At 42.1% G+C, this 21,390-nt stretch overlaps 1 protein-coding gene across 1 annotated transcript in view; it reads right to left on the reverse strand.

Annotated features, from left to right (window-relative positions):
- Positions 1-21,390, reverse strand: part of LRP2 (LDL receptor related protein 2) — a 189,306-nt gene that overhangs the window by 29,115 nt on the left and 138,801 nt on the right. The window contains 14 exon segments of the mRNA XM_021076311.1: positions 2,782-2,919; positions 3,728-3,844; positions 5,196-5,312; positions 6,358-6,477; positions 7,360-7,488; positions 8,166-8,411; positions 9,435-9,631; positions 10,617-10,794; positions 11,841-12,067; positions 14,477-14,647; positions 15,154-15,306; positions 18,032-18,548; positions 19,717-20,012; positions 20,957-21,158. Coding sequence (XP_020931970.1) covers positions 2,782-2,919; positions 3,728-3,844; positions 5,196-5,312; positions 6,358-6,477; positions 7,360-7,488; positions 8,166-8,411; positions 9,435-9,631; positions 10,617-10,794; positions 11,841-12,067; positions 14,477-14,647; positions 15,154-15,306; positions 18,032-18,548; positions 19,717-20,012; positions 20,957-21,158 — 2,808 coding nt within the window.

Consider the following 21,390-nt stretch of genomic DNA (forward strand, 5'->3'; position numbering starts at 1 on the left):
CTTTTCTTCCTAAATCCCCTCATCTATTACAGTTCAAGTTGATATCTTAACATCAAACCCTGACTAATTTTATGATCCAGAGTTAGACCTCTGACTGATACCTGTGCCCCTGGGAGAACCTAAAGGTAGAACCCAGGTCTCTTGTTTGGTGCATGTATGCCTGTACCAGTAAACTCAACACATATGTGCCTTCCTCTTTCCATGGAGGACTTGGGATGTTTGATTTTCTTTCTGCCTTGGTACCACACACAGGGAACAAGAGGAGAGACTCATGTGGAGGTTGGGGGTAAAAACCAACTCTAAGAGCTGGTTCTTAGATGTACCGTTAAGAGAACTTACATCATACAATGGAAAGAAATAAGATGGGCTTCGATTATGATGTAAAGTGAAGAGTTACTGGCTGTGAAAGGCAAATGCAACATTATAAAACAGTGCTGGTCACTTTTTCATGTGACTCTGTCTCTGCCTCTTCAAGGTTTAATTTTAGTAACTATGGGCATTTTAGAGGGAAGCAACTTCAAGTTAAACCAAAAAAAAAAAAAAAAAAAGAAAGAAACATGATGGGTTCCTTACAAGAAAAGATGTGGCAAGGAAACTGTTGGGTTGCCACCAGAAAAATAGAATGTATGCTAACTCAAGGTCTCTGGGGGAAAGAAGTACTCTAATTTATCATTTTATATAGTCAAGTCTCTGAGCTAAAAAATGAATAGTGATGAATCTAGGAAACTGAATGGAAGAGGTGATGCAAACCTCAGAAGCAAACTGCAGCCAAGTCAGACTAGGAGTTCCAGCAGGGATGTTCGTGGAGTTGCCTTCTCCTGAGTTACACGAAGTTCTTACACTTTAGCTTGCCTCAGAATTATTATTATTATTATTATTTATTTTCATTTTCAGGGCCACACCAGTGGCATATGGAAGCTCCCAGGGGTCCAATCAGAGCTATAGCTGTTGGCCTACACCACAGCCATAGCAACACAGGATCCAAGCAGCGTCTGCGACCTACACCACAACTCAGGGCAATGCCAGATCCTCAACCCACTGAGTGAGGCCAGGGATCAAACCCATGTCCTCATGGATAGTCAGGTTCTTTACTGCTGAGCCATGACAGGAACTCCCTCGCTTCAGAATTATTAATGCTCATTAATGCAGAGATTACTGCCAATAATTAAAATCAGGGATATGTGGGGTGGGCCCATGAATGTCCCCAGGTGATACTGACTCTCCTAGCACAGAGATAACACTTGGAGACTCCCTAGAGTCTCTCCAGTGACTCAAAGCATGGAACAAAGTGATCAAACTCTATTTTCATTCACTTTGTTAAAATCAGTAGTTGTAGGAGTTCCCATTATGGCTCAGTGGAAACTAATCTGACTAGTATTCATGAGGATGTATGTTCAATCCCTGGCCTTGCTTAAGCATCTGGTGTTGCCGTGAGCTGTGGTGTAGGTCTCAGACTTGGTTTGGATTGGGTGTTGCTAGGAACCTCCATATGCCTTGGGTGTGGTCCTAAAAAAGACCAAAAAAAAAAAAAAAAAAAAAAAAAAAAAGTAGTTCAGTAGTTCCCAACCAGGAGCTTAAATTAAAAGCTGAGGAGCTTTTTCACCTTATATTTTGCCTAGGCCCAATCCTCGGACATTCTGGTTCATTAAGTCTAAGCCTGGGGCCAGAGCCTGTGCTTTTGAACTCTCTCTCCCCAAGTGGCTCTGATGGGTACCCAAACTGAGAATCACTGGTTTAAGAAATAAACATCCATCACACAATGGAAAGGAATAAGATGGGCTTGAATTATGATGTAAAAATGAAGTGACTTGAAGGCTTAACTAGTCTTCAGATTTCCAGGGGGTTGGCAGAAGTACTCTGAGGGGCACTGGAAATGGGATGGAGCAAGACAGGTACATAGTCCCAGAAAACTAAAAAGAGAACTACCATTTGATCCAGCAATCCCACTCCTGGGCATCTATCCACAGAAAACCATGACTCGCAAAGACACATGTACTCCGATGTTCATTGCAGCACTATTTTCAATAGCCAAGACATGGAAACAACCTAAATGTCCATCAACAGAGGAGTGGATCAAGGAGATGTGGTATATATACATAATGGAATATTACTCAGCCATTAAAAGGAACAAAATATCGGCATTTTTAGCAACATGGATGGACCTAGAAACTATCATGCTGAGTGAAGTCAGCCATACAATGAGACACCAACATCAAATGCTTTCACTGACATGTGGAATATGAAGAAAGGACAGACTGAACTTCTTTGCAGAACAGATGCTGACTCACAGACTTTGAAAAAGTATGCTTTCCAAAGGAGACAGTTTGGGGGGTGGGGGGATGTGCTGGGATTGCGGGATGGAAATCCGATAAAATTGGATTGCGATGATGATTGTACAACTACAAGCGTAATAAATTCATTGAGCAATAAAAAATTTTTTAAATAAATAAATAAATAAAATAAACAGGAAAAAAAAAGAAATAAACATCCATCATACAATGCAAAGGAATAAGATGGGCTTGAATTATGATGTAAAAACAAAGTGACTTGAAGGCTTAACTAGTCTTCAAATTTCCAAGGGGTTGGCAGAAGTACTCTGAGGGGCACTGGAAGTGGGATGGAGCAGGACAGGAACACAGCCCCACCCTGACCCTGACCTCAATCGTGACACATCTGCCTCTCTGCACTGATGCAGTCCAGTGCTATACAGCTGCCCTCCTGGATCACAGGCTCCGCATGAGGAACATGTGACAACACCACCCCCAGTTCTGCCTCACTTACAGCACAAATGAAGTTCTTCATCAGAACCATCGCCGCAATCATTATCACCGTCACATTTCCAAGATGGCTGGACACAAACATGATTTTTACATTCAAACAGAGTAGCTGGGCAGTAAGCACCATTGGGAAAGCGAGTGGCTGTTGACGGAGTGAAGACATATTCAGATTAGAAAAAGATACTTTTTGGAAGGCTAGTCGGTTATTTCTCCTTTAGCCCTTCCCACTATACCCTGTTCTTTCGAACTCAACCAGATATGCTTCGGCCTTAAACTGGCTGAAATTCTGATGGAATGTTTCTTAAGGACAGTTGTCCAAGCCCAGTATTTGATGACATGAGTCATTCTGTGGCCAGCACTGGATTTCTCCAGAGACAAGTGCAACCCTTCTGCAATGTCAGCACTGGCTTTCCTATCACCCATTTATACAGTCTCTTGGAAACCAGGTTTGAAGATGTGGCAACCACACCATCAACAATCTCCATCTTGGACAATCATCGGCAGTTAACATTTATTCAGTGATTCAAAAAAAACTAAAATGCAAATGATCATATTGTTTTACATTTTTAAATAATTTTATGTGCCATTATTAATTCAGAAAATGTCTAATGCTATAACTTCAATATGTTCGACTACCTGTTAAGTCATTAATTGAATATTCTTTGACCTGCAAAGTTTTTATCCAAATTACAATTTGAATATTTGCTAACAGAAGTACTTTTGTTAACATAGACCCTTAATATAGTCTTTGAAATCTTATTAATGAAATGCATTTGACTACTGTGAAATATCTGAGTATGGGGACCCAGACCCCAGGTTAACCGATAATTCAAAAACTACTAAATAGAAAATACCTACGCCCTTTTAATCTAAGAAGTGGTGATTGATGGGAGATTTGGGGTCTAAACTGACATATCCATATATTCCAGGTAAACGGTCTAGGAACTTACGACAAGTGGCTTCATCGGAGGCGTCAAGACAGTCGGCAAACCCATCGCATCTCATCTGGTCAGGAATGCAGTGTCCACTACTACACTGGAAATATCCAGGGTGGCAGGTCATCACCTCTGGAGAGAAAAGACTGTCATTCCCAGGTGCTAGCTCCATGGAGGGCAGTAAGGAATCCATCACATTCATATCCATACCCAGTGACTGGCTCACAGCAAACCCACAGCTTGTGGTTAGGGAGTAAATGACATCTCAGAAGTTACACCTTCCCCTGAGATGGAGGAACCAATCTCTCCTCTATTAAATAATCTCTAGCTCTTAGGCTTTTCCTTAAAAACCTGCATTGCCCTCCCCCTTTTTTGCTTTGTATTTTGTTTTTGCTTTTGGCTTTTTAGGGCTGTATCCTTGGCATAGCAAAGTTCCCGGGCTAGGGATCAAAACGGAGCTACAGCTGCTGGCCTATACCACAGCCGAAGCAACGCGGGATCCTTAACCCAGATTGCCAGGGATGAAACCTGCGTCCTCACGGACACTAGTCAGATTTGTTACTGCTGAGCCACGATGGGAACTCCCAACTTTTAATGCTGATTTTTCTCAGGCCCAACACTTCATCAGTAAAAAGCTATAAAAATTACTTGGGGTTTATGATTCCTGTTCTCATGCTCTGACCTCTCCACTCTGCAGCTACAGTAGGATATCTCTTAGGTCCACTTTCTGGAGAATAGTCGGAAGACCAATGTTTTTATTTGTTTAAAAGGCCCATGTAGACTCTAGGTCTGCTCCTAGAAAATGTTTAAATTAAAATGAGATTTGAAAAACTCCTCTTATGAAGTTCCCTGGTGATTAAGCAGGTTAAGGATCCAGTGTGGTCACTGCAGCAGCTCAGGTCACTGCTGTGGTGCAGTTTTGATTCCTGGCCTGGGAATTGTGCATGCCATGCACACAGCCAAAAGAAAAAACTCTTGTGATTTTCCCCTATTATTATTCATCTAGACTACTGCAAGTTAAAAATAAAGCACAGGGGAGTTCTCGTCGTGGAGCAGCAGAAACGAATCTGACTAGGAACCATGAGGGTGCAGACTAGCTCAGTGGGTTAAGGATCCGGTGTTGCCGTGAGCTGTGGTGTAGGTCGCAGATGTAGCTTGGATCCCGAGTTGCTGTGGCTGTGGCTGTGGCCGGCAGCTGTAGCTCTGATTGGACCCCTAGTCTGGGAACCTCCACATGCAGCCCTAAAAAGCCAAAAAAAAAAAAGTTTGGCAAACAAAAATTAAAAAAAAAATAAATAAAGCACAGAAAATATGGAGCAGAAGGTACTGCAATGCTTAGGTTTATAGATTACATAAACAACACAAAAAATTATTTCATTCTAAAAAACCTTATAAGCACTCATTTGAAGTCCCTGCTTCTGCCCATTATGCTGACCCTAGGACAAAACTCTATGGAAAGCTCTCCAAGAATTGTGACAGTTACCGCAGTCCCGCTCATCTGAATTGTCACCACAGTCATTGTTTTGGTCACAGATCCATCGGGAAGGAATGCAGGTCTGATCGTCACATCGAAACTCGCTCTCTGAGCACTGCCGGGGAACTGAAAAGAAAAGCCACACGGCCATCAGACGGCACCAGGAGTCCCACCCCAGGAACAGGCTTGTGAATTCCCTTGAGAGCCCTCAGTGTCCAAAGCCTTCCTGTGTCCCAAGTCCCAGACTGTCCAGCCTCCAAAAATAGACTTTCCACCTCCACTGTGAGTCTGCAAAGAATGGCCTCTGTCAAAAGGTTTGTGGAAAAGTGATTTAATCATAAGACAATTTTCGATTTCCTGAATCTCCAGATAATGTCCTATATGATTCAACGTGAACCTTCTTATAAATAATCAAATGCCAATTGGATTGCCCTTTGGCATCACTGATAATTTTAGCCAATTAATAATTGCAGGTGTAATCAGCATCCTCTCTCAACTGCCTACGGTGATCACTTCTTACTTCTAAAAGGAGACTCAGGTGAGAAGGTATTTCATGTTGGTTCATCTGAAATCAACATATAGCATGAGGCAATGACATCTACTTTGATGACATACAGATCTTTGCCTTCCTTCCCTGGACCTCCCTGTCCAATTCCTGATAGTCAACACCTTCACTGGGAGAGAGGGACTAAAACCTGACCAGCCACGTAATCACTAGGTGTCCGGAAACAGCCAGCTCTTCCAGGAAGGATCACAATCCAAAATCCAAAGTTCTCTTTCCTTGGCTATTAAGGCCATTTGGGGGCAAGAGTTCAGGAAGCAGTGTCTTTGAGTCAGCACCTTTCCTCCCCGTGCTTCTCTTGGTCCTGATTTTTTTATTTCTATTCTATTTATCTTGCTATATTTGTCTTTTAGTGTAAGTCACTTCAAATTTTTCTTGGAAAAAAAAAAAAGTCGGGTGTAAATAAATTAAATGGACAAAAGAATATACGTGGGTAAACAGTCTCCTCCCCAAGCTTGATTTTAAGCAGCTTAGAAGGAGCTAGAAAGCCAGTCAGTAGAAAGCAAAAATCAGGTCAGCATCCTACCTTGTGAGGATGAAAGGCACAGACAGTTACAAATTATAAAGAGCAGACATCACCACCCCAGATGACGGACCCTGAACACTCACCACAGTTTTCCTCATCTGAGTTGTCTCCACAATCATTGTGCCCATCACACCTCCAGCGAAGAGGGATGCAGTGGTGATTTGTGCAGCGAAATTCTCCCGAAGGCTTGCATGTCAACGACTCTGCAAAGCACAGTCATTGCAAATACCTCAGAAGCGAATGGTCTTTCTTGTGGGATGGTCTGACTCACGCTACCATATTCCCCAAGCTCTCAGAAAGAGGAACGCCAGCAACGTTCACTGTCAATATTGTTCTCTAGGCTAAAGTGCCTATCCTATTGATTGCTTGAAACTAGATGCGTTCTCTTTTGTAGAAACTGTTTACAAAGTGAACTGGTCTCTGGTTTGCAATTTGCAACAAAGGCCTGCAACTGAAAATTAAGTGATGCCACCAGCAACACATGCCCTCATATTGTCTTTAGTTGATTAGATTCAGTGTAGTTATTAAAATAACCCACTGTTTCCCTTACCTCTCTATTCCAACTAGACCTAAGGCACACACTCCTGTACATTTTGTTTTCAAGTTGGAGTATATACCTAATCTTGGAAAATTCCATTAATTCACTTGGACTTTTGTCCATAAATCCTTTCCGTGTTGCAAGACATAGAGGATATGGAAAGTCAGAGAGATGTTCAGAACATGAAAATCTCCAAAGAAAAATATTCTGATTTTGAAATATCCTTTCTAGAGACAGATATGGAATCTTTTTGCTACCCCCTTTCCATCAATTTTAATCAATCTGGAAGATTAAACAAACAGTTTAAACTTTTCAAGTTAAGGAAGAATTCCACACAAGTTCCTAATATCTTTATAATGTTTTCCCGAATTACAGTGCACTTTGGGACAGATTTCATTTGAGATAATATTAAACCTCCCTAATAAGGCTGTAAAATATTAAAGAGATGTAACTTGTTATTAGAGGCAAAGGAAGGTGATATGGTAAATCCTTCCTCATCTGCTGACAGGACTTTGGCCCATCTCCCCTCCCCTGCAGCCCCTCCTACCACAGTTCTGCTCATCACTGTTGTCCCTGCAGTCATCAAAACCATTGCACACAGCCCACTTTGGGATGCAGCGGTAGTTTGTTTTACAGTCGAATTCTGTGTAGTTGTCGCAGCGATAGGCAGGGCCCACTGAAAAGAGAGGGAGGAATAGAGTCAGAACTGAAGTCTTAGACCTGCCAAGAAAGCGAAGACACCTTCCCAGTATCCTATTTAGGATGCGGTGCTACCTGAGTGACCAGGCTACCACCACCTAAACAGACTCTGGCATGTCTCACCCAGAACAGAAATAGAGTCCTGAGTTCTCACCGTTTCCTTACCATGCACTTATGAAAGCTGTCTAACGCTGGGGGAGTGGAAGTGTGGGTGAGAGCAAGAATTGGCTTGGAAGTGAAAAAAAAGTAAATGGGGTTGAGGTGTCAGCTCTGCCACTAAGCAGAAAGGTGACCAGTCATCGCATATGAGGCCCGGGTTCCTAACCTGCAAAATGCGAACTGGCAACACACACCTTGCCTACCTCACCCAAAGAGAAAGATCTAGATGTACACAATCTAAGTTCTGGTTATCAAATTCTGTACAGTTAGACACCCCATGTTTGAAAAGCGGGAATCAGCCACTCCAAAGGCAGGGTTATGGTTCAACCTGCCAGCCAGGCACTCGGCTCTGCTTAGCTTCCCTCCAGGCCGGGGAGAGCCAGGAGGGAGCCTCTGTCCCTGGGGCTGGAGCAGCAGCACACACCCACTTGTCCACACAGGGGTTCCCCTTCTTCCCTCTCCCGGTCAGATCAGGCTCCTGGCCTGGGAACGTACTGCACTCTTGGAGGGGCTCGTCTGAGTAGTCTCCACAGTCATTGTCTACATCACACTTCCAGCTCTGAGGGATGCAGTGGCCGTTGGCACACTTGAAATACCCCGGCAGGCAGGTCCTCCTGGCACAGTGGGAACTGTCTTCGTCCGAGTTATCTCCACAGTCATTCAATGAGTCGCACTGCCAGGACTCCGGGATGCAGCGCTTATTGGCGCACTGCCATTGGTTGGACTCGCAGCGGTGATGCTCTGGAAGTACAGGCATTTAGTTATCAGCCTGGAAGGGTCAGAAGCTCCTAATTTACATTCACGGAGCCCGGAGACTAGTTTCTTATGTCCTTGTGTCCTAACGCGCCAGGACATCTACACAAGCAGTTAGTCCTGCCTGCTAAATTCTTTTTTTCCTTTTTTCTTTTTTTTAAATTACTCAATGAATTGTATTACCTTTATAGTTGTACAATCATCATCACAACCCAATTTTATAGCATTTCCATCCCGAACCCCCATCCCCCGACCTGTCTCATTTCAAAACCATAAGATTTTCAAAGTCTGTGAGTCAGGATCTGTTCTGCAAAGAAGAGCATCGTGTTCTTTTTTTTAGATTCCACATGTAAGTGATAGCATTTGATGTTGGCATCTCACTGTCTGACTGACTTCATTCAGCATGATAATTTCTAGGTCCATCCAAGTTGCTGCAAGTGCCGTTATTTCTTTCCTTTTAGTGGCTGAGTAATATTCCATTGTGTGTATGTGCCACATCTTCTTGATCCACTCCTTTTTCTTGCATACAGAATTGGGACATAAAAACTGAATCATTGATGGCCTACTCAATTCACCTCCTCCTGTACATGTTGCCCTAATGGAGAATGGTTTTCAAGTTATGTGTTTGCTGTTATTGTTGATGTGCTGTTTGGGGTTGTACTTTAGTTTTAGGTTGGGGTAGGGAGGTGTCTTTTCTAAAATGGAAACATAAGTAAATATTACAACTGGTTTCAAATGTGGGAATTCCTCATTTTGCCCTCAATGTCAGCTCTCAAAGAGGAGTCATAGTAAAGAACCACCAATATACTTACCATCTAACCTCAACCACTGGCCTTGGAGAGACCTTAGGATGTTTTTTTTTAACTTTATAAAAATTGATAGAGGATGGACTCTTTTTTTCCTAGGATTTTGAACTAGTTTTTGGCTTATGGTATTCAGAAACTTTGCACAGAACCATGATCATACATGTTGCAGAAGGGGGCGAAGAAGGTAGAAAGCGATTCAACACACCACAAAGAACAGCGTCCTCATCAGACCCATCGGGGCAATCTTGGCGCGCATTGCATATGAAGTTGGAGCTGGTGCAGTTGCCATCGCTGCACTGGAACTGTCCTAACCGGCAGAAGCGCTGCGGGCAAGTGTTGGGTTCATCAGAACCATCCAAGCAGTCTTTCTGCCCATCACATTTCCACCAGATAGGAATACACCTGCAGAGAAAACAAAGCACTTCTCTTAGCAAAGCACCAGGCAACAACTATCCAGACAAAAGGCAAAGTGATACGCACGAGCACTCATGGCCCATGGCCCAAGAAGAGAATCAATTAAACCTTAGTTACTACGGCATACTGTCATAGAAAACCTAACTAGATGAGCTAGAGCAGGTGTTCTAAGACCCAATGCATGCTGAAAAAGTGCTTTGAGTATGATGATTAAATTCATGCCACAGTGGGGTGTGTGCTCTGGTAACAGGGGTTGGTTGGGACTGTCAGCCAGAGTGATAACATTTGGGTACTGGCTGGGAAGCTGGACAGCACTATTTGTTTGGAGCTTATGTTATGATAGGTGAGTGCTAGATTCTTAATGCAGGATACCTTATTCAACATCAAAATAATCTGCCATTCACTCTTAGATACTATGATTTGCATTAACACCTTCCCTTGATATGACTTTCTGATGGAGAACCCCTGGTGAGCCTGTGGCCAGTGTCAGGGAAATAATCTGTGGCCATGCTTTACGACTAATACAAAGGATCGAAAAGGGATTTAAATGCATGACCCTGGATCTCTGGTATTGTTAACTAAGGAGCTAGGCCAGTGTACGTTTGAAAAAGATGAAGAAGTTCTTTCATTCTTAAGGGCAATTTTTCAGCATACACATATACATTATAGATCCTGACACTTAGGACAATTTAATAGAAATAAAAAACCTATTTTGCTTCCTTGCTACAGGTATAAAAACTTGCATGCATGGGTATAACCATTTAGTTAACAAGTTCCTTATATTCATGGAAGAAATTATCTGATGTTAGAGAGATTTGGATAGTTAGAGATGGTCTTGGGACATCCCAAATGACCCACATTAATTAGCCCCAAATCTTGGTTCATTAGAAAACCCCTATCCCCTGGAGCTTTGAAGTTCATTGTGTGTCCAAGGGCTGGAGAGGCAGTGGGGGGGGGGGGGGAAGAGGCTTACATTTCATTGTTGGCACATAGGAACTGGGTGCTAGAGCACATGGGCAGGCACTGGGTGGTGTCACCATGTTGGATGGTATAGAAGTTATCTGGACACTCGCAAGTGAATCCATTGCCTCCTGCTTTGATGAGGCAGAGATGAGAGCAGCCACCATTGTTGGTACCGCAGGGATTACTCACTAGTGAAAGGAGGAAAACACATGTTCATTCACTTACAGTATCCAGCACAGACGAATTGATGACCCACCTTCTCAAAATCTTCGCCTCTAAGTAAAAAAACCATGATTTTTCCAAAAGTTCATAAATAAGACAAAAGGGACAACTGTACTAACAGCAAAGTTATATTGCCATGAGAAGTGAGGCATACTCGCTGATGTTGGGCCAGCAAAGATGTGTCTCTCCAAGTTCTTGGAGAGCAGGTGGGAAACTTAGCTTTCATCCACATGCCCAGAACCTAAGTTAAAGCTTTCATTTTCAGCAGATGCTAAAGACATAGACCACAGAAGTATGGCCAAGAATCAGATGGATGGATAAACTGAGCAATGTTTTACTAATTTTCTGGGCCACCACACAGAAGCGAAGGTGAATTTAAACTTCTGCTAAATAATATGATGAATATTAACTTCTAGAAAAAAAACATTTGCCAATTCTCATTTCTCCTAACTTCCAAGTTTTTAACAAGACACCACCACAAAGTAGGCCCACAAAATCCACTATGTTCCCAAAGAATATTCCCAAAACTTAGCTAGCTATCAAATGCAAAGACATTTCATAAATGATAGTTCTTTTAAATCAACTATTTCAATAGATTGATCTTGGTAAAGAAATGATTATAATACATCTCAAGTCTGATAATTTATTCTGGTTACATAGGAAATGTCCTTATTTTTCAAAGGTGCTTTCTTAAGTATTCAGGGCTGAAATGTCAAGGCAACATCACAGCTGTTGATTCTTCTCAAAAAGAAAACCCAGGCTGATCTTTAAGAACAGAGCAGATGTTGTGAAAGACAACTATAAGGAGCCTTTCCCAGGAGTGGGGGAATAAACTCTCAAGATAATTCCATCACATAAACTCTCAGCATTTGTTTCTAGAGAAAACACTAACAGTAATCTTAACACCATTTTTTTTGTATAAATCATGTTATTTATGCTTTAAAAAAACCAACAACAATGGTATGCACAAGACCCTAAACAACTGTGCCAAACTTCTGCTTTGCGTACTCACCAAATGGCTGCCTATAGGGATGATATACATGGATGTCATACGGTCTGTGAGTTGTGTTCACAAGCACCTCCCTATTTGACCCATTGTATTTGTTTCCCTTTTCAACTGTCTTGGTATTCCAGTCAGTCCAATAAATAGTGTCTTCAAAAATGGTAACAGCAAAGGGATGAGACAGAGTCCCAGTCTCATATACCGTGTGCCGATGGGAGCCCTCCAAATCCGAGTACCTGGGGTGGAAGGAGAGAAGAGTCACTCAGTGAAGACAACACCTCTCCTCTAATGCCCTTAAGGATAGAGGAGTTGACAAATCAGTGAAGAAAGTTCCACCATCAAGAGGTAACTGAAGTTCAGATCCTCCTCAAAACTCCTATTCTTCAGTTAAGACAAAAGCTATATTTGGACTGTACAAGAGATGCAAAAGTGGCAAAAGCAATGCCCAAAAGCCAGGATTTGAAAATCACATTCCTAGAATTCCCTGGTGGCCTAGCTGTTAAGGATAATGGTCATTGCTATGGCTCAGGTCACTGCTAAGGTGCGGATTTGATTTCTGGGCTATGAACTATGATATGCCGCACATCACAGGTTATGGTTACTAAAAGAAGGCATAGGGAAACTTGAAGACTTTCTTGACCTCTACTGATAAGACTGCAGATAAGTAACCAGAACCTATCATTATCTGTTTCCTAAAAAAAAGACCTTCCCTTTCAGTTCTTGCATGATCTCTCACATGTTTAGAAAGCTTGAACACTTTTATGAATATTTTTTGTTAAGTGTAGAACCACAGGCACAGCTAGAAGAATTTGTCAGCACATCCTAACAGAGACAAGAAATGGGTTGGATTCGCTATAAAAATGTATTGCTTTACATGGTCTATGAAATCTATTTCTGAACATAGGTATCGCTATTCCTTCAAGAGATGATCAAGTCAACACGGTTATATGAATACTAAAGGTTCATTCATTTCCAGATCATAGTGCAGGATATTATGATTTGACTTTTAGATAGACTTTCATCTTTTGCCTAAATCTAAGAATCCACCTACACAAATAACTTATATCAGATTTTATTTTAAATTGAACAAAATATTAAGTAGTTAGAAAATTCCTTTTTACCTCTAACTACCTATGTGTAAGCTGTTCATTTCCATTGCGCCACTAAGCTTTCAATACTTAAAGAAAAAAAAATCCAGCAAGAAAGCTGTTGATCCTTCTACTAATTCAGAACATATTGTATTTTATGGAAAGCTAAGCTCTATGTTATTCCATCAAAGAGGGAGTACCAGGAGTTCCCACTGTGGTACAGTGGGTTAAGAATTTGACTGCAGTGGCTCAGGCTCATGGGTTTGATCCCTGGCCTGACACAGTGGGTTAAAGGATCTGGCATTGCTGCAGATGTGATCCCTGGCCCAGATGCAGCCATAAAAATGGAGAGAATGAGAGAGAACACACATATAGCGGGAAGGGCCAAGGGTGTAACAATCTGTATATTACATTAAAATGATACAAATGAACTAGAAGTAATATTCTTACTCTGATCCATATCTAAGAGTGAGTTAGTATCTGCTGTGGTAAAGTCTACAAAGAGAAAGCTAAAGTTTGCCTTAGTATATCAAATGAACCAGGGAAAAGAGAATATTCCCAAAGCCATCAGCATTATATGTCAAAATCCTTTAATCTCCTTTCCTACTTACCCTAAATATATTTTAAATTGGATCATGAGGTAGTTCCAAGGAAAGAGATACTGAGAATTAGTAGAGGCGGACAGCATAGCCTATAAAAACAATCTAGTCTCCTCTGCTTCATGATAGGAGTGGCAAAGAGTTTTCATCACATGTGTCAACTGAGGAGGATTCTGGGAAAATGTCCCACTTCAACAAAATAGAGTCCTGAGATTGATTACCTATGTCTGCCACTAGGGTATAAGGAGAAGGCACTAGCCATGTGTGCCACGTGCGCCATCCTTCTCAATGGCATGTTCCCAAGAGAACATGGGATTAGAGAACTTCAGAATTTTCAAAATAAATTTAACAGAATGACATAATTCAAAATAGTTCTAGTTAAGCAGTGAAAATTCCATGGTTTTGAATGCAACAGGCTGTATACCTGGGTACTAGCTCATAAATAGCCGGAAGACATTACCATAGTCTAATGAGGTCATAATTAGCAATTTCCTAAAATAAATGCTTGGTTAATCATTTGCATTATTTTTTTCACAAAGAGTATTTTTCATTAAACAGTACTTTTCATTGAAAAATATTTGAATTTTTTTCAAATACTAGAATTTCTTAATCATATATTCGAGAGGGAAGGGCAAAGAAAAGGGATAGGAACATTAAAATGAGTTGAGTACTAAGTTGACTACCTCAGGGGAGAGATGACTAGCTCCTTTTTTTAGGAGTAGAAGTAAAAGCACCAGGACAAAAACATGACCTATAGGACTTGCTCTTTCTGCTGTGCCATATCACAGAGTTCAGAGAACTGCCTATAGGCATTTTAGTTAGAAGTGACCTCAGAGTGACTTTCAACAAACAGGCCAGTTAGAAGATGCCTGGGAATAAAGCACTGGCAACACACGTTCTGGTATTTGGAATAAACGGTTACCCAGTTAGTTTGCTTTACTCTTTTCTATGTACATACTCAATGTAACCCAGGTGGGCATCTGTCCAATAGAGCAGATCATTGGTGTAATCAATGGTGATGCCATTGGGCCATTTTATCTTGCTAGAGATAATCAAAGACTTATTCCTTCCGTCCATGCCTACTCTCCCAATGTATGCTCGGTCAGTCCAATCTGCCCAGTAGACATATCTGTTGGAACAAACACAAAGAGTCAGTCCCTGAAACCAAAATAACTCAGTAGCAAAGACACAGCCCTTCTCCAATGAAAGAAATAGAGTTTATAGGCTTTCAGAAAGGAAAGAGAACTAACAGAAAATAAAAGGGGATAATATACAGGAAATGCTTAGGAATGAACATGAGTAACTGGGAACTTCAGTGGATTTCAAAAGGGAAGTCCAGTAACAGTGTTTCTATTTTGCTTTTGTTTTAACCATAATTTAATTGCATGCAGCCAAGTCAAAATTATGTGATTTGAAAAGTGAAATGGTGTATGATGGAAAGAAAAGAGCTGATGAATATCATTTGAACAAGCCATGCTTCTACGCATTATACTACGTCATTTACCAGGGAGGAAAAGCAGAAGACAAATTCCAGCAAGATATTGGACTTGAGATCACTACATAAACAGCCTTTTTGGTAACAGAGGTGGAAGTAAGTGCGTGAAAGAAGAGCCTAAGATTACAGGGAGACAATACCCATATCTAGGGTGAAGGGCAATTCCTCTGGGCTTATCAAAGCAGAAGGTGTTGTTGACATCCACACAGTGTTCGGCTAGCTTGCGGCGGTATCGACCATTGAGGTCAGAGACAGAAAGGCAATTCAGATAGGAATCCGACCAATAGAGCTTTCTGAAAATGAAGAGATGAAGAACCAGGAGTTACAACCATTTTACTTGGGAAACAGTACACAATAAGCTACTGTTTTCCAAGTTTTACTCAAACTTTTTCCCCAGGTAAACAAGGACAAGGGGAAAAACAGTTAATCTTCCTTCAATGAGGCAACAAAAGATGCAAGAACGTATGCTTCACTCCCCCCTGGAAGGTGATGGCACATAGGGAATCCTGGAGCCACTTTATACAAGGATTCTGGATTTACTTGCTTCATGCAGCAAAAGGTCCCTTTGCAGAGCATGTTCCAGGCTTTAGAAGAGCAGGGAAAGCAGGAGTGACAGCAGTGAGTATCATGAATTACAATTTAAATAGAGGAGTTAAAAAACAATCTTGCCTAAGTGTATCACTGAGACTGCACAAGGGAAGGCTGACTTGTGGCATCCTTGAGATAAAAAGAATTCCTCTCATGGCTCAGCGGTAATGAACCTGACTAGTATCCATGAGGACGCAGGTTCCATCCCTGGCCTTGCTCAGTGGGTTAAGGATCCTACATTGTTGTGTAGGTCACAGATACGGCTCCCAGATCCCACGTTGCTGTGACTGTGACGTAGGCCAGCAGCTACAGCTCTGATTCAACCCCTAGCCTGGGAACTTCCATATGCTGCAGCTACAGGCCAAGGGGGAAAAAAGAGAGAGAAAGAGAGAGCCCTGACACACTAGGCTGGCAAAATGAGTTTCTTACCCTGAACCAAGTTTTACTTAAAGCTTTAGAAACTTCAATAAGATCCATTTATTTTCTATAAAGCTGGGCTCTTAATCTGGGGTCCTTAACCTGTCATCAGGGTAACCTGGGCTCTGGGAATTCTGTGTAGCCTCTAAACTGATGCAAAATTGTATGAGCATAAATGTGTGAAGTGCTTTTGTCCAACAAGGGTCCATGGGTTAGTTTCACCAGAAGACTGAAAGTACTTTTCCATTTTTTTCTTTCTTTCTTTCTTTTAAGGTCTGTAGCCGCAGCGTATGGAGGTTCCCAGGCTAGGGGTCAAAACAGAGCTATAGCTGCTGGCCTACACCACAGCCACAGTGGGATAGGAGCCACATCTGTGACCTATACAACAGTTCTTGGCAACACTGGATTCTTAACCCACTGAGCGAGGCCAGGGATCAAACCTTCATCCTCATGGTTACTAGTCAGATTCATTAACCACTGACCCACGATGGGAGCTCCTGAAAGTACTTTTCAAAGGGTTCAATACATTCAATACCTAAATGTGTGTCATTTAGTAGCTGAGAGTCAATTCTCACTGGAACAATTTCCCTTCCAAAAGGCCCTGGTGTTTCCTTGCCAGAGGTAAGCCTCATCCAACCGTGCTGGGCATCAGAATATTTAACTGTTAAGACAGTAGCATCTTGAGGCTTGAGGATGGGGAAATGCGTATACATGAAAGTATAAGCCTTGCCACTCAATTAAGTTAGGTAAATTCTGAAATTCAAATTTCAGTGTAATTAGTGTTATAGAACTGTCCTCTACAAACTTAAAATGTAACTGGCTTCTCTTCTGCCTTTGTGGTTTAAGGAATGTTTAGCCTGGCTGTAAACCTTCTTGAATACCTGAGAAAATGCTTGGGATGTTTTATCCCCTCCTCATCCTGGATTTTTCTATTCCATCTTCCTCACTACCACTCATGTATCTAATTTTTTCCACTAATTAAGGAGAGGAAGGTAGCTGAAATCCAAAGGAAAATAGCATCCTACCAGTTTTTAGAAGAGAGAGCTGAATGCCAATTTCAAGGTTAAAATACCATCTTTCTCTACCTTGGAACAAAGGATGTGACAGGAAAAGTACGAGGATTAGTTCTGTTCCTGCAAATCATTCATCACTATGCTTGTGACATCTAGTAGAGCTATATATACATATAAAACACTTGTATTCACGTAGTCAATACTTTATTCATTATTCTTCAGGTACCCCTGGCAGGCCAAATACCATTCAGGTAGAACTAAGGAGCAAAGCCTCCATCCCTCATTTTAGGATCTTAAGATGATCAAACAGAGAAGATGTGGAAGAGTCCTCTGCAGGTCTGGGCTGACCATAGACATAACATTTGCAGCCTAAGAGCCTGCAGCTTCATGTCAACCACAAAATGACTCTATGCCAAGTATTTGATAGATTCAATGTTCAATAGAGATGTTAGGAACTATGGTTGAGCTAGTATAGCCTTAATTAAAACATCACTGTTGACCTTGAAGATGTTCAGAGTTTCCAGTTAGCCATTCTCTATTCTATAATAAGTAGCCCATTCCCATTGGGAATGACTAGCCTTGTAAGCAAGCCTGTGAACTCCAGGATGTTAGGGATTGTGTCAGTCTCATTTACCTCTAAACCCCAGGTGCTTGGCACAGCACTGAATGCAGGAAGTGCTGAGGAAGCAGCTTTAAATGACTGAGCATGCCCATCGAATGTATTTATCATCCATTCAATCATCACCAGTTAACTGAATGGCCTGTTATGTAAAGCCCCTCCCCATGAAACCCATACCATCAATTCTTAAAAACACTAGATCTTAGGTTCTTTGGTACCCCGTTTGATTATAAGGTATACAACAGGAAAAAATACAGAAGCATTAAAATGCCACCTGTTACCCCAAATTGAAAAGGGCATTTCCCTATGAAGATGAAACATGGGCGGCAAAAACAAAAAACTCCTTCTGAACTTTTAAAAAGCTCCTCAGCATTTTCTTACCTGGTAACCCAGTCGACAGCCAAACTTTCTGTACCTGGTATGTTGTACTTTATGACTGCCTCCCTGTTTGTCTTATTCAGAAACATTCTCTCAATGACTTTATTCTCTATATCAAGCCAGTACAATCGCTCTTCTACTCGGTCAAAATCCAATGCCACAGCATTGCCCAGTCCTTGTAAAATAAGGGAGTAAATGTGGCCATCTATAGTCAGATTTCTCAAATAGTAACGGTTGCTAAAAATGAGATAGGGCTCAATGTTGGTGTTCTGCCGGCAGCTCCTTCCATCAGGCTCACGGGTGTAGCCTGGGGCACACTTGCAGATATAGGAGCCCAGTAAATTCTCACACTTCTGGCTACAGACGGAGGGTGTCTCCTTGCATTCGTCAATATCAACACAAGTTCGCTTGTCAGGCAACAGCCTGTAACCAGGCTTACAAGAACAATAGAAGCTGGTTAAGGTGTCTGTGCAGTTTTGGTCGCAGCCACTGAGTAACGGGTCATTGCACTCATTAACGCCTGTAGGTAAAAAACAGCCATCAGAGAAGCTAAAACGTCAGCAATGGATCCACCCCAATGGTCGAAAGTCAACCTTCGCACTGGACAGACCCAATTCTGAATGAATCATGTTAAAAGAAGACCAAGAAGGGATTTCTAAATGAATCCCTTTGCTATACAGCAGAAATTAACACAACGTTGTATATTAACTCTACCTCAATAAAATAATTTTTTTATAAAAGGGCCCACATAGTGGTCTCTGGTGGGGGAGGAGAAGTGGGGGGTGGGTGGGAAGTAGTGCTCTGATTGTAGCCTCTTCTATTTCAGCGGCGTGGGAACTCACACAGAGCCAATTTCAGTCACTGAATGTGGAGCTGGGGAGAGATGTGCACAGTTGACTGACTTTCACAAGTGGGATGAGCCACCCAGCACCTCAGAGGGTACCTCTAGCAGGTCCTGCGACCCATGGTGATGCTCACTCAAAAACACAGCTACACAGCGGGGAGAACATTTTCTCAGGAATTTTATATTTTATAATTTCTAGGCTTGTTTACTTGTGAGGGTCTGAAGGGAGTTAATACTCTCCCCTTTAGCCCCCTGAGGAAAAGGCTGAGGAATCCCAGCAGAGGGGCAGTTCAGGCAACAAGTCATTGCAAGAGTTCAAAGAGAAGCAACAGAGACTGATGGCCTGAATCTGTTCATCTCCTGTTGCCTGTAATGACTGCCAAAGGGATGAATTACTCCAAAAAGATATTTGTGACTAATCCTATATATCAAGAAACGCTTTCTTGGAGTTCCTGTCGTGGCTCAGTGTTTAACGAATCCGACTAGGAACCATGAGGTTGTGGGTTCGATCCCTGGCCTTGCTCAGTGGGTTAAGGATCCGGCATTGCCGTGAGCTGTGGTGTAGGTCGCAGACTCGGTTTGGATCCCGCGACTACAACTTCGATTCGACCCCTAGCCGGGGAACCTCCATATGCTGCAGGAGCAACCCTAGAAAAGGAAAAAGACAAAAAAAAAAAAAAAAAAAAAAAAAAAAAACACTTTCTTTTTGATAGACAAGCAATAGCGATTTCTGGCCATGTTCTACTTAGAGGACCAACGGGAAAGTCTTGATAAGTCATAAAAGGTTGACAATCCACATTCAGTCTCTCTGGTTTCCTTTTCCCCAATCTTTTTTTATTCTCACCACATCTTTCCTCATCGCTGTTGTCTGAGCAGTCAGCCTGGTGGTTGCAGACTTTCACCATCTCAATGCAGTTCCCATTGTTACACCTGAACTGATGAGGGGGACATGTGGTTTCTTCCTTGTGGCACAGGTGCTCCAGCTCATCAGAATTGTCGCCACAGTCATTTTCCCCATCACAGATGTAACTCTTATAAGTGCAGATACCGTTCTGACAGGTAAAAAGGTTTTCATCACAGGCTGGGTACTTGCAGTTCCTCTCATCACTGTAGTCACCACAGTCATTGCGACGGTCACACCTGTTATGAGACCCAGCACCACTCTTGAAGAGGCTTTTTCAGTTTGTTTGCAGCAGTTAAATTCAGAATATTTCAGATGAAAATAGGGCTTCCCAACATATCTCAAAATAAAGGATGCTGACTAGTGTTTGTGTCTTTTGGATGCAGCATGTGCCCTCGGCTCGTCTCACCTGCCTCTGCCTGCTGTCTGGTTTAACAATGAGCCTCGGTGCCCATGATGTATGTATCATCACACTTGCACTGTTATTTTAAGTATAGCAGAGAGAGAAGAGAAGGAAGTATTTCTTGTTCTCAGGCCTTGATTCCAAATGGAAAACTAAGAGGGTCCGCTGCCTTAAGAATTTTCTTCTGGAGTTCCCGTTATGGCACAGTGGTTAACGAATCCGACTAGGTACCATGAGGTTGTGGGTTCGATCCCTGGCCTTGCTCAGTGGGTTGAGGATCCGGCATTGCCGTGAGCTGTGGTGTAGGTTGCAGACGCGCGGCTCAGATCCTGAGTTGCTGTGGCTCTGGTGTAGGCCAGTAGGTCTAGGCTCCGCTTAGACCCTTAGCCTGGGAACCTCCATATGCCAAGAGAGCAGCCCTAGAAAAAGGCAAAAATGCCAAAAAAAAAAAAAAACAACAATAAGCCTTCTTCATTTCTCTGGCCCTCTGTACGAGGTCAGAGTATGACTTCATGGACCCATCCTCCATAAAAATATTTAAAATTATATTTAATGACCACATTGGTATATAGGAAGATACATTAATATTATTTAATACTAACAAATACTTTCTTTGACCTAATTTTTTTTTTCTTTTGATTTTAAAAGAAATCCAAACATCTTCATAGGCCCCAAGTTCCATGGGCCCCAGGCACTGTGACCACTACACTTAATGGATAACTAAGTCCTGCTTTCTGGACAGCTGGGGTTTGCTGGTAAATTGTTTAATCTCCAATTCACCTGAACCAGTTGGGGATGCACAGTCCATTACTACATCTGAATTCCGTTCCGGAACAGTTTCTCCTGGTACAATTCTGATGCTCATCATAAGCATCAGAGCAATCCGCGTCACCATCACAAACCCAAGATAGAGGAATGCACCTTCTGGATGGAGGCGCACTATTTACACAATGAAACGCATAACTGGAGCAGTTGTGATTCTCTGAAATCAAAGCAGGTGAGAAGCAGAAACCATATGAGAACTCATACTAGCAGTCAAATTCATCCTGAACCATTATTTATCTTGCTTTTTGTTATATAACAGCCTGAGAGATAAAGGGAAACGAAGGGGAAATAGGGAGACAAATTACACTATTATAATAATAGATCATGGAGTTCCCGTCATGGCTCAGTGGTTAACGAATCCGACTAGCAACCATGAGAATGCAGGTTCA

The sequence above is a fragment of the Sus scrofa genome, chromosome 15 (genome assembly GCF_000003025.6).
Source record: "Sus scrofa isolate TJ Tabasco breed Duroc chromosome 15, Sscrofa11.1, whole genome shotgun sequence".
In the NCBI taxonomy this organism is placed as follows: domain Eukaryota; kingdom Metazoa; phylum Chordata; class Mammalia; order Artiodactyla; family Suidae; genus Sus; species Sus scrofa.